Here is a 13,288-nt window from a genome sequence, read left to right on the forward strand (position 1 = left end):
GAAAGCAGTTATCCCCCCTTCCCAGAAGGACATGGATGGATGTCCAGTTCTGGCTTGCTTGGGATATCTGTGGCAGAGCCTTCAGATTGACTCACAATCTTCTGTGTTTTTATACTGGGCCAGTGTAAGAAGTTGTCTTCTGGAGCTCTGTCCTAATCTTCTGCAACAGAGCAGAGGCATGAGACGATGGCTGAGAGCAGTAACCTCATAAGTCAACAAAGCATGAATCATTCAGAACTTTTAAGAACTGAACCAGCACATCCCATTGCCTAGGCTGGTGCCCTTACCAGTGCTCTGAAGAGAATCTTTCTGAGCCTGATGCAAACTTAGATAGGGCATCTCAAAAACTGGGTGTAGCTAACAGGGTGAACTTAAATTCCTCCATTCAGAGTCAGGTTGGACTTGTAAATTACAATCAGGAACTTGTTCTTGCCATCCAGCCTCTGTTGGTTTCTGTTAAACTGGATGATAGGACTGCTGCCTGTCCTGGAAGATCTGAGGGCTGCTATTGAGGATAACTTGTCTGACTAAAACAAGTCAAGGGTTGCAACATGGGCAGGCCTTTCTAAGAAACCACAGAGCAATGCAGAAATACTGTTTATATGGGGTGGTTCAGAGTCCCCAGATTTCTCTGGGGATCTTTGAACAAGCACAGTGAATGTGTATTGGTTAGAGCAAGATCTCCAGGTTCCCAGAAAGAGAACCTTCAATGCTTCAAGCAACACTGTTTTCATAAACTTCTTGGCACAAGCTTTTAGTAAATTCAAAGAAGGTCACATGCAAGTCATAAGATACGAGGGAGAGGTCAGTTATAGCTAGGCTTTAATACTCTCCTCTGTTTTGTACTTGTTGTTCAATATTGATATTGCTGTCATCCACAAAGGCACTGAGCAGAATTCTGTCCCTTCCATATAACCTAGCTGAGATGTATGTGAAGGGGCTTGGCCAATTTTTTTCCTAAGGAACATGTGAGAATCAGCCTCATATTTTGTTTTTAAACATTTATTTATTTATTTTAAATGCACAGATCTACAACTTCTCTTTAGTTCTGAGCTACAAGTAGACAGCCCAACAAAAGTTTTGCTTATTTATTTCCTTTGCTGAACCAACTACTTAGCTTCCCCTTTGAGTACCTTCAAACTTCAGGCTCTACCATTCAGGACTTGTTCATAGCTACAGATCTTCCCTGAGAACAAACTCTCTTGGCTTGTTGGTGTTAAGACTGACTTTTGGCTTTGCTGTTTGCATCCAGTGTTTCCGTTCACTTAAAGGGCAGTGTCAGCTGCAACAGGAAATTGAGGCAGCTTCTCAAATCATAGGTGAAGAATGGAAGGAATGTGCCATCTCTAAATTTGTTTCAAGGATATGAATAAAGGCAAAAACTGTTGTACATTAAGAAGCCAGTGGCTGATAGTGTGTGCTTTAGAGAGATGAGCCAAGTGTCCTGAGTCTGTGATTATTTAGTTCTCCACTGTTTCACTAAGGAATTTTTCACATGCTAAACATAGTGATCAAAGCCTGAATGAAACAGCAGATGAAGCCAGAGGCACTTTCCCCACCCCCAGTCTTTTTTTTCCTGGACTCCAGTGAAGGTAACAGTAAGAACTGCAAGTCTAGTGTGCTTGTGAATATATAGTGAAATGTGTTGTAAATTCATAGTTAAGGCTGTGTTCTCTTCCAACAAGAGGTTGCTGTATCTTTATTTTAGTGTTAAATCAGGTAACAAATTCAAGCAGTAGTCCTCAGAACTTTCTTTTAAGTAATTCTACTGCCATATTTAATGTTGTTACTTTTTAGTTCTAGGGTTGCTTAAACCTTTTATTTTCCTGTGTTTGGAGTTCATGGCTGTATAGTTAAACTTTTCATGTTCTGATAACATCTTGGATGCAGGCCACTTCTCAAATTTGAATCATAAAGTTGTTTCTCTTAATTGGAACATTGCCAAAATTAGCGGTTATATCTTAGTTCCATTAGCTGCTTACATATTCTGATGTTGCCAGCTCACCTTCTTGATACAGCTTTCCCCAGCCCATAGACCTTAAATTAATCTTAGCTTTGAGCTGTATGCTTTAGCATGTTCTGCAACTTCTCTCCTGTAAGCTCTCAGATCAGTTCTCAATGTGTTGTCTGCCCACAGTTAACTACATCTATCTGAGGCTTGAATTCCTAATATCAATAGATTTCAATTCTAAAACACTTCCAGCCTTTGAGGGGAAAGGTATAAGATGGGTATGGTACAACTCCAGCCTGGTCATGCATTGAAGGTGAGGGCTGCATGGTTGCATAGGGAATTAATACAGCAGAGAAGGGTGCTGGGGAGGGAAGCAAGACTTAATGGAAGGAGGAGAATGAAGTGAGCCTTGAGACCCAAGGCAGGGTTTATGAATGAGAGTGTTTATCCATGTGAAAAGCCACCATGTGAGTAACAATTGTGGTATTGTAGGCTCCTTTGAGTGATTCGAAAAGGGGGGGGTGGGGAAAGGCAGCTGTAATGTGACTTCTGTTGTTTGTGTGTGACATCTTACAGAATATTTTGGGAGGTGACTATGGGCCAAATGGCTGCTGCTTAACGTTATCATAATCCCTGTAAGCCTTATTGAGCCAAACCAGCAACTGTCAAGTGAGGCTGATAACTATAGCGCACGTGTCTGTCTCCCTCTTCTGAGCATGGGATTGAGAAAATGCATATTGCTCATCTTTTCTCTGAGTAGTAGGGGTGGTTTGGGCTGTAACACAGCACTGCCCATCTGGGTGTCTCTGCCCAGCAACATTAGGAGTAATTTTCTTGGGCTCAGTGAGTATCTGGAAGACTACAGCCTGCACTCTGAGAGTGGGCATAAGTGCTATGTACAGATTTAGACGTTGCTTTCTTTGTCATGTACTTCCTGCTGCATGTCCTCTGCCAAATCTGTTCTTCAAATATAATACTAGGTATTTTTAATAAATTCTGTAAGGAAACTGCCATGACATCTGCCAACATTGAATCTTACAGAGCCTGTCTTGCTTGCCGGTATAGCAGGCAACTGAAGTGCATTCAGATTTTATTTGGCTTGCTGTGTGTGCTTTGAATAAACCTTCTCTGCCTGACTCCCTTTACATGAACTGCAAAGCATAGTATAAATCATATTACCCAAGTAACAGAAAAAGCTGAGTAGTAGAAACAAACAAGTGTACTCCTTTGTACAGACTGGTTTTGCTTCCCACTCACATGGTGATGTGAACTCTGGTCTTCAGTTCATGCAGCAGGATGAATCCAGTATTTCTAAACGTTTTAAGACAGTCAGAGGATGTGGAGTTGTCCGTGGCATGTTAATAGTCCTTACTTGCAATCACAAAAGCAGTTTGAGGAAAAAAAAAATAATCCCCACACAAAGAATTCTGGTTTAAGGGGTTTCATTATTATTCATCATGCAACTCTTTCACTTCATCCACTGAAGTACTGGTGCCAAAACAAAAACAAAACTGCTTTAGCGAATCCTAAGTATTGAGAAACAAGCATGAGGCTTTGCAACACAGCCTGAAACAAAATAAATGCTTCTACACTGAGGTTTGTTTCATGCAGTCTTTCTCTGTAAATATTTGTGATGATTTAAGTAGATATTTGACATCACAGAATTAAAGTTGCAAATCTGCCTCTGGAGTTCAGTAAAACATGTAAGAGTGGAAAAATTGTGAACATTTTCTGGGGAAGAAGTTCCCATTCATCATGCTTGAAACAAGGATTTTCTTCCTTATTTGCTTTCATTCCACTTGATCTACACAGTAATTTCTTTCTCTTCTTCCCTCTTTTGTTCCTGAAAATATCCATTGCCAAAACACACGCTAGAAGAGATTAAAAAATAGATACCTTGAAATGGGAAGGGCTTTAAGCTGGATAGCTGAATGTGAGTGAAACAATGCCTAGAGGGAACTTTCTGGCTTTGATTTCCTGAATTTCCTGCTCCTGTCAGCATTCAGAACAAGCAGTTTTACGGTGATGGTAGAGTATGCCTGAAGATTGTGCTATTTGTTATGCTTTAATTTGACTTCTTTGTGTGTGTTTGTCTTCTTTCATGAGAGTTGTAGAAGCATCCTAGGGAAAGTGTCCTGAGGAGAAATTGAGAGCGTAGCAAGGTGTACTGGAAAAGAGATAAGAAAGGGATGTGAAGGTGAGGGTATGTGGAGTAGAAGGCTATAGAGTCAGGCCCTTGTCTGCCTGAAAATTTGGAGCAAGGATTTAAAAATTGGCACAGGTCTTTCTCTGTAGTTTCTAATCCCATCAGGAAAACAAGATACAGTGACTTGGGAATGAGGCCTATTGCACACCTTAAGAGTAGTTGATGCCTACACTGCTGTTCTTTTCATCACTGTGATAAAAATTAAAGACATTAATAAAGCTGTCCTAAACTTAGTAGTCTTTATTGAAGAAGCTGGGTTTGAAAATGTATTTATATTCGGCTTGGAAGGAGTTGAATTGCATTTAGGGCAGAATTTCACTGTTTCTGTCCTTGCAAGATCCTACTTTCATCAGTTACATTCTGTCACTTGTTTGAAGTCCTGAAGAAACTGAAATAATGACAACACTGTTCATATCTGTGATCTTTTGTTGTGACCACACTGATGTGTAGCCTATGCTGCAAGGATGGGGAGGAGGACCTCATTATTTCTTCTCTTCTTTGAGTGACTAAAGTTTCTCATGAGTTTGGAGTTGGTTAATGTACAAGTAAAGCTTAACTCAAAACCTGATAGTTGAATCTAAATTCACTTAGTTCTCAAAGATTCCTGAGTTTTTAGCCAGATGAGTTCTAGTGTTTGTTTTGGAGGATCTTGTCAGACTCCTGAGGGCTGTGTGGGCAGATGCTTGCTGCTTTTTATTAATTGCTATGTCAAAATAAAAGTACTCACTGAAGCCCCATCAGACTAAATCTGGCTTTTGGAAGAGAAGGGACATGGAGAGATGTAGCTATTCTTTTGGAGAAACCATTCTGGAGCCTTAGGGCTCATGCTCAAGATAAGTTAGCTTGGGAAATAAATCACAGGATTTGACTGCTGCGACCTCTTGCTCTTCAGGTCTGGGTGGGAGACAAAGCAAGCACTGTTCTGAAGAGATACATGGAGGAAAAGCAGGCCTTTAAGTGGAAGCTGGAAGCGTTTGTGTGGTTACTTTTGATTCTTTCATAAAGAAGATAATGTTTCTGCAGAGCTACACAAGATTGGAGGAGGGGGATATCAGATGTATCTTGATGTGCATCCTTGCAGTTAAAACTTTGCTAATTACCCAGTGCTGAGTGAGTGCACTTGTATTGGAAATCTGCTTTATTATATTAAGAACTCAGTGCACCTCAGGGGTGTTATCCAAGTGCTAAGAGGTAGTGAATCTGCAAGAGATGCAAGAGCTCAGAGGCTTCTCTTCTGGTGATAGAGGCCACAAATAACACATCCTGTGAAGAGTACCAGCCATCAGGCTCTGCTCAGGCTAGTAAGCCTTGTGCCTGAAAGTACCGACCAGATGCCATCCCTGCATAGCTAATAATTTAGCCTTAATAGCATTTCTTTTGTTAGTCTGGCTCTTTCTGATACAATGCACTGGACTAGACACTTTATGTTGTCTACTTTTCTTTTCTGAGTCTCGTATTGGATTTGCTATGGTGTGGTCTTAGTTGTCTTCTGCACCTGACCACCGTCAGTGACAAACATTAGCAAGGGACTTGCCAAAGGCTCCAGCTGTCTCTTCCCTGCTCCTTCCCCAGAATCAGCTGAGTTGAATTAAAGTATGCCCAGTGTAAGTCCCACTTGCATTGACATGGACTTTAGACTTCCAGTATACTGAAGCTTCCCTTATATTCATGGTAGAGGATTTGGTATATAATTCACAGTTCATTAAGTATCATTTCATTCTCAGGTCATTAGTGAGTAAGTTCATCTGTCGTATTCTTCCAGCAGAAGAGACAATTTTATGGCTGAACAGAGTATTTGGGCTCAGAACAATGCAAATGTTTTACATGTATAGTGCCCTAGATATTTGGGCAATGTTCATGCATTTTTGTAGCCCCCTTGGGTTAAGCCTGTGCGTGAAAACTTATACTAAGTGATGTGCACAGAATGAGGCCCTTGGGACTGCCAGCATGGCATGGCTGCTAGAGCAGTCAGATGGATAGTTCCCAGTTTAGTAGAAGCTGCACCTACCAAAGAATTCATGTACTTTATGGCTGCAGTTGTGGCTGCTAAATTCTTGATTCCAAATTAAACCTCTTGGAGCAGAATAGGTAGAGGACAGAATAGAGATTGCTGAACTGGAGGGGGCAGTTGGGATGAATAGTCAAGTCAGCTGCCATTTCTGGCAGGTAGATTTTCTTCCCTGTCTTTGCAGTAGGCATGACTGAGTGGGGCTTATGTTGATTGCCATAATTTACGGGTGGATTAATTTATTTCAAGAAATGGGAAGCTGTTTCAGTGATGAAAGTTTAACTTGTGGTTACGCCTTGGGCTTCATTGTTTATCCGATATGTGTTCTTCCACAGGGCTTGTGGAATAGTGACTTAATGTTCTTACTGAATACTGAATGATGTCTCTGGACTTCGTGAAATTAATGTGGCATACTCCCCTCAAACACAAGAGTGGTTAGCTAATTTGCAGTGCCTGTGTGTTTGAGAATTGTCAGCTACCTCTTGAGGGAATACGGCAATTCTAGGGGAGTGGTTTTTTTATGGTAGGCAGAAATAGAAGCAGATGTAAAATATCCTTAAAGAAGTCAAGGAAGTGACCTTTCCTGAAAAAATGCTGAAAAATTTAAAGTTAATGCCATGAAATATTAATAACTTACTGTTATCTAATCTTCTAATATCAAAAGCCTGATAATGATTAAAGCTACAGCACAATTATCTCCCATTTTTGTGCTTAGCCAGGACACTAAAGAAGTATATGTTTAAAAGAGGAAGATAAAAACCTGCTGTCTTTCAGCCTTTTGGAATTAGATCTATTCAAGGCTACATCTGAAGTGTTTGCTGTATTTGACTGTATGATTCAAGTTGCATTTAATCATTTAGATCTACTGAAGCATGAATGAATTGGAATGAAAAGTCTGTTTAAAATGGTAGACCTGGCAATGAATAAGTGACATTGATATATGCTGGTAGTTCATAGGACTAAATCCTTAACCATATATTACTGGATAGAGAAGAACTAAAAGGATTGCTATTAGGTGTCTGAGGTGATTGATTTTTTTTTTTTTTCCATTTAAATTGGTGAGATCTAAAGAAAGTCTCCCAAGTCTCTGAAGAGCTTTTCATGCTGAGATAGTATTTTATTTTTCTAAATCTTGTCTTGCTGTAGAAGAACTTACTCTATGCAATTCCAGTAAGCAATCTCCCAAGTCTCTAAAGAGCTTTTCATGCTGAGATAGTATTTTATTTTATTTTTCTAAATCTTGTCTTGCTGTAGAAGAACTTACTCTATGCAATTCCAGTAAGCAAAAATAGAAAGGTAAGTAGTACTATCAGGTAATGAGCGTTGTGCCAGCTCCAAGGCTTAGCTGCCATCGGTTGACTGAATCTGACTTGAAGTAAGAAATTTTGCAGAGGGTAAGAAAGGAGGCAATAGCTATAGGCATTTCATTTTAAATAAACTAAATTGTTTAAAAATAAATATATATACCATAAACCATGCTGTATCTTGCTTGTCCTGTTCATGTGCATGCTTTTGTGATCACTGTCATAATGGTTGGTTTTAAGCATAGTGTGGCAGTAGGAGCCTTCACTGTTCAAGTCACTTGTATGTTAACAATGTGGTCTCTGCCTGCTTGGCTTTGGAACATCTGATTTCCAGATAAAAAGAAGTACCTGTTCTCTTTGGCACATTAAGAAATCTTGTTCTGTGGGCATTTAAGATAGTTGGGAAGACTCAAAGATGGAACAGTGTTTAAAGGTGCATGTTCAGCAGGGTAAAGAGCATCATAGTATACAGTGATGTTCTGGGTGTGAAGCATAAATATACTGGCTCCTTCAGGATATGAATGCTAACTTCTTTTCATGTATGTTTTGTTTGTTTGTTTACCCAGCCCCTTCTATGGAGAAGACTTTTACTGTGAAATTCCTCGGACTTTTCGCCATCTGTCGTTTTACATTTTTGACAGAGATGTTTTTCGAAGGGATTCCATCATAGGTATGTGTTCAGAAATTACTATTTTCTTTGCAGCTTACTTCTCTTGGATTTTAACTGTTAGATCATATGTAGTCTTATGGGCTGGTATCCTATGTAGTCTTATGGGCTGGTATCCTGATAAGACTGATAATGACAGTGTTAAGTGTTACTCAGTATTGTCCTTTTTCTTTGTCAGAAACACCTTCAGTATTGCATATTATAAGAAAAGCCCTGGGGGAGAAATGTTGTCTATTATGATAACAAATGCAGGTTAAATTAATCAGGCACTAAAGCATTGTTTAAATTCTAGCAACATCATTTATTACTGCATTATTTTTTTCTGAATGCAAGTCCTTGTGTCTTCCAGTTTTCCAGGGCTACTGTATGCAGTATTGTTAAACTATTACTACCTTAATCATGCAGAGTAATTGCTAGTGGTTATAAGTACCCACAGTACAATGATGATTATAGAGAGTATCAGGGCAAGCTATTGCCTACAAAACAACTCTGTAAGACTTCCAATGCCTATTTGACATGGTCAAGACCTCTGCTCTTCCAGATAGTATTTGCTATGCGTTTCACCTGCAGCAGATTGTATGACGCTTCATTTATGTCCTCAGGGATAAAGATCTTGTAAAAGCCTAGTTGTTACTGAGGGGAAGAGTTTTCAGTTTGAGTAATAGTAAATGTTTGGATATTATTCCATTTTGCATCTCTTAACTTTTGAAATTAATAACTTGTGACACTATTTCTCTAATTCCAGTATAACATGACTGTAGCTGTCAATGAGGTGTGTATGTCTTGACAGAGCTTGTAGTATGTGTATCTGTACAGTATGCTGGTTCATCATGCAGTCACTAGCTTTTTAGTTATTGTTTAATGGTTTACATATGAGCCAGGAATTGGAGCTGTCGTTCCCTGTATGTCCCTAACTGGGTTTATGTATACAGCACCGAGCAATCTAGCATCCTGGGGAGGAGGAGGAGGTCAGTTTCTGGGTTTTGGAAAGCTTTTTGGTATCTCTGATCTTTCTCTCCCACCTGTAACATGAGAGTAATACCTCCATTCTTTCAAATGATGAGGTTTTTCATGTTGAAATTGCTTCATCTGATCTCCTGTATGTCACCACTTTTCCACAGCTGCAGTGACCCATGGACTAGAATTTTATTGTATTTTTTTGGCTCAGGGCTTTGCTCCCTGTCTTGAAACAAGGGTCTCTGAACACTTAATACAAGCCAGACCCATGATATTGCAAATGGAGAAGTGTAAATTGTTTCCTTTCCTCTGTGTTTCCTAAGATCCTGTTTTAATAATCAAGCTCTGACACTGAAGGGGAATTCTTCAGGAGCAGCTAGAATAATCTTGTCTTAATGAGAGCACTTTGTGAAAGGAAGGGCTTGCAGAAAGTGTAGAGAGACTTTTGTTTGGATGCTGGAATGATTGGTCATGTATTTGTTTTGCACTACTTCAGGAAAAGGCAATGCTTACTTTTGTATGGGTTGCAGAATCCATAGGTAGGCAGACTGGTGTGTTGCTGTACTGATGTAGCACTGAAAGTCAGAACACCAGTGTTATCTGGCTATGTTGAAATTTTACAGTGCATATTAGCTCTTGCAGTTTGAGTTTTCCCCCTTCCTCTTTCTATTCCCCTCCCTCCTTACTACAGACATGTTTTGATTTCAAAGATGTGGAAATATGATAAACAGCAATGGAGAGAAGAAAAAATCCAGAATTAGTGTCACACTGATACTAACTCTAAGTTCTGCTTGTAATAGGAAATCATACTGGAAAGAGAACAGTGCATTGGAGTAACTGCATGTGGTTATTTTCAGTGGCTCCTAGTGAAGCAGAGTGAGCAGCAACAAAGCTAAACAGTGGAGCTCTCTTGAGAAGGGGAGTTCTTTAATTGGAATGAAGTCTGTAATGATTAGAAGAAATACCTGCTCTGTGTGTATCTTCAGCTTGGTCCTTTTCTTGAAGAAGTTTGCGCAAGGGAGGTTTGGAAGACATCCCTCCTGGAAAAGGGCCTATAATGGTCAGAGTAGCGCTACAAGAAGCTCACTCACGCTGAACTGCTGAATTCTGCAGATGTGGGCCCTTTTTGTGGTGTTACAGAGATCTCTTGTCATATCATGTCATCATGAGATACTTATGTGTTTACCTCTGCTCATCCAGCAATGAACTTCCTCAGAGAAGGGAGTTAGGGGTGGTGTCATCCATCCAGGGAGAATAATTTTAAGTTCAGATGTTACCAAACTTGTGAATTTGCCTGTTTTCCTGTGTGATGTGTTTAAGACATCTGTTTGCATTTTTTTGGTTGGTTTTAAGAGAGTTTCGAGATAGAGAACCTGGTGCATGTGTGTCAAAATGGTGGCAGTTTGGCAAGTAGCTGTTTTTTAAAGATGGTTGGTTAGCAGAGTTCTTTTTCAATCACTATTTAGTTTGTCAGAACTTTCTCGTGGTGGTGTAATACTGGTTTCCAAGATGACTGGAGCTGAGGGTAGGCAAGCTTCTATTTAGTCAAATATGAAGTGCAAGTTTGTGATGGTAAATTCTTTAACATCTCAAGTGCAACCCATTGTGTGACAGATGAGACTGCTGAAGCCAGCAGAAGCGGAAGGAGTGGGGGCAAGAAAATGAAAAACAAGAACCCCCTGAAACTTCTTGACAAAAACTTCCGAGGCGAACCAAACAAATTCAGAAACTGGAACACGTGTAGCAGATACATTTTGGAACATGCTGTAGTATTTTGGCATACAGGATGGGAGTATTGTGCAGATAAAGATATCTTTGAGTCTGCATGTTTGTTTCTTTCATTTGCATTTTCCTAATCATGATTTGCTAAGTCATCTAGGATTTCGTCAGCTAAATAGATACAACTCCTGAACAACTGCGTGTTGGAGAAACCTTGAAGGCTGGTTGAATTGCTAATACAACGAAGAAAATGAATAGCTCAGTAAATCTGAAATATTATTTGTCTTTTAGATAAAATGTAGCAAATTTGCAGCATGGTTACTATGGAAGTAAACTATCACAGTATAACTAAGGTTGGAAGAGACCCCAAGGATCATCAAGTCCAACCTGTCCCAACAGACCTCACGACTAGACCATGGCACCAAGTGCCACGTCCAATCACCCCTTGAACACCTCCAGGGACGGCGACTCCACCACCTCCCTGGGCAGCCCATTCCAATGACGAATGACTTGCTCAGTGAAGAACTTTCTCCTCACTTTCAATGTCCTTCTTAAACTGAGGGGCCCAGAACTGGACACAGTACTCAAGGTGTGGCCTAACCAATGCAGAGTACAGGGGCACAATGACCTCCCTGCTCTTGCTGGCCACACTATTCCTAATACAGGCCAGGATGCCATTGGCCCTCTTGGCCACCTGGGCACACTGCTGGCTCATGTTTAGGCGGGTGTCAATCAGCAGCCCCAGGTCCCTCTCTAGCTTTAGGTTGTTGTTTAGTTGATATTGTATGTCTTGACTTAACTGGCTAGAATTTATGTACTGATTTTTTGTAACATACTCACATGCTTTGAGTAGGAAATGTAACACTGAAACGGTAAATTCCATTTAAAGTCAGATTTGTTTGTTTTCAAATGATCAAATAGGAGTAGTAGGCCAATTTGATAGAAGGTGTGTGTGTATAATACATAGGATATCTATTTCCATCTAGTTGTTACAACGAGGAAAACATTGAGCAGATGAGGTTCACTTGAAAAACTGTCAGTTGGTACCCCTTCAGCAGTAACGGGAGAAAAGATGCCTCTGACTGGATTCAGTAGGAGTGTTAAGGTAGTAGTGCTGATATATAAAGCAAATACATGTCCTTTAATGATTATGTTGTGATACTTAGTTGTCAGCTTTGTAGAAATGGCATGCTCTGCCAATACATTGGGACAGAAGGCTCTTCTCTCCCTTTAATAATTGAGCTAGATAGCAAAGAAAACCATCTCTGTGATGTGCTCTGAGGTGGTGTATAGGCTGTCAGGCTGTGATCAGCCTGTCACCTTGAACATATAGATCAGTTTAAAAAAAAAGGAAGTGTGCCCCCCAAAGTCATTTAAGACTGGGCAGAGAGAATAGTTAATATCTCATGCTCTTCAAGTGACAAGGACACAATTATTTATCTAAAATAAAAATTTGTTGTTTTGTTTTTCTTTTTGCCTTAGCACTTCATATGTTTTCACACATAATGCATCTCCTTCTGAAGTTCTGAGGGAGAAAGTGAATTCACTGTGTCAAATCTTGGTCTCCATACTGCACTTTGGGGAGTCAGAAATTTCCTTTTAAGTCTGTGGAACTCCTGAATGAGGGGGAATCTTGGTGGCTGTGCTGAAGGGGATGAAATGGTACTGAATGAAGCACAGATATGAAATTCCTAAGCTTTTCAATGAAGGAGAAGTACTGGTTGACAGTAGGCTGAACATGAGCCTGCAGTGTGCCCAGGTGGCCAAGAAAGCTAATGGCATCCTGGCCTGTATCAGGAACAGTGTGGCCAGCAGGAGCAGGGAGGTCATTCTCCCCCTGTACACTGCACTGGTTAGGCCACACCTTGAGTCCTGTGTCCAGTTCTGGGCCCCTCAGTTTAGGAAGGATGTTGACTTGCTGGAATGTGTCCAGAGAAGGGCAACAAAGCTGGTGTGGGGTTTGGAGCACAAGCCTTATGAGGAGAGGCTGAGGGAGCTGGAGTTGCTTATTCTGGAGAAGAGGAGGCTCAGGGGAGACCTTATTGCTGTCTACAACTACCTGAAAGGTGGTTGTAGCCAGGTGGGGGTTGGTCTCTTCTCCCAGGCAACCAGCACCAGAACAAGAGGACACAGTCTCAAGCTGCGCCAGGCTTCACTGAGTGAGTCGTTCGTCATTGGAATGGGCTGCCCAGGGAGGTGGTGGAGTCACCATCCCTGGAGGTGTTCAAGAGGAGATTGGACGTGGCACTTGGTGCCATGGTCTAGTCTTGAGGTCTGTGGAGACAGGTTGGACTCGATGATCCTCGAGGTCTCTTCCAACCTTAGTTATACTGTGATACTGTAAATTGAAACTCTCATGGATATCTTATCCTGGCAGGTTGTAGCTGTCTTCCTGCTCGATATTAGATAAGTTTAAGTAAAGTAAGGCAATAAAACAAATTTGCCTTTAGAGGTAATTGAATTTAGCTGCTCTGCA

At 40.7% G+C, this 13,288-nt stretch overlaps 1 protein-coding gene across 5 annotated transcripts in view; it reads left to right on the plus strand.

The window, feature by feature from the left end:
- RASA3 (RAS p21 protein activator 3) overlaps nucleotides 1–13,288 on the plus strand; it is a 148,823-nt gene that overhangs the window by 42,480 nt on the left and 93,055 nt on the right. For all 5 annotated transcript variants that reach the window (XM_054162875.1, XM_054162877.1, XM_054162876.1 and 2 more), the window contains one exon: nucleotides 8,036–8,139. In XM_054162875.1, coding sequence (XP_054018850.1) covers nucleotides 8,036–8,139 — 104 coding nt within the window. Of the gene's footprint in view, nucleotides 1–8,035; nucleotides 8,140–13,288 lie in introns of those variants that run through there.

The sequence above is a fragment of the Dryobates pubescens genome, chromosome 7 (assembly GCF_014839835.1).
Source record: "Dryobates pubescens isolate bDryPub1 chromosome 7, bDryPub1.pri, whole genome shotgun sequence".
Lineage (NCBI taxonomy): Eukaryota > Metazoa > Chordata > Aves > Piciformes > Picidae > Dryobates > Dryobates pubescens.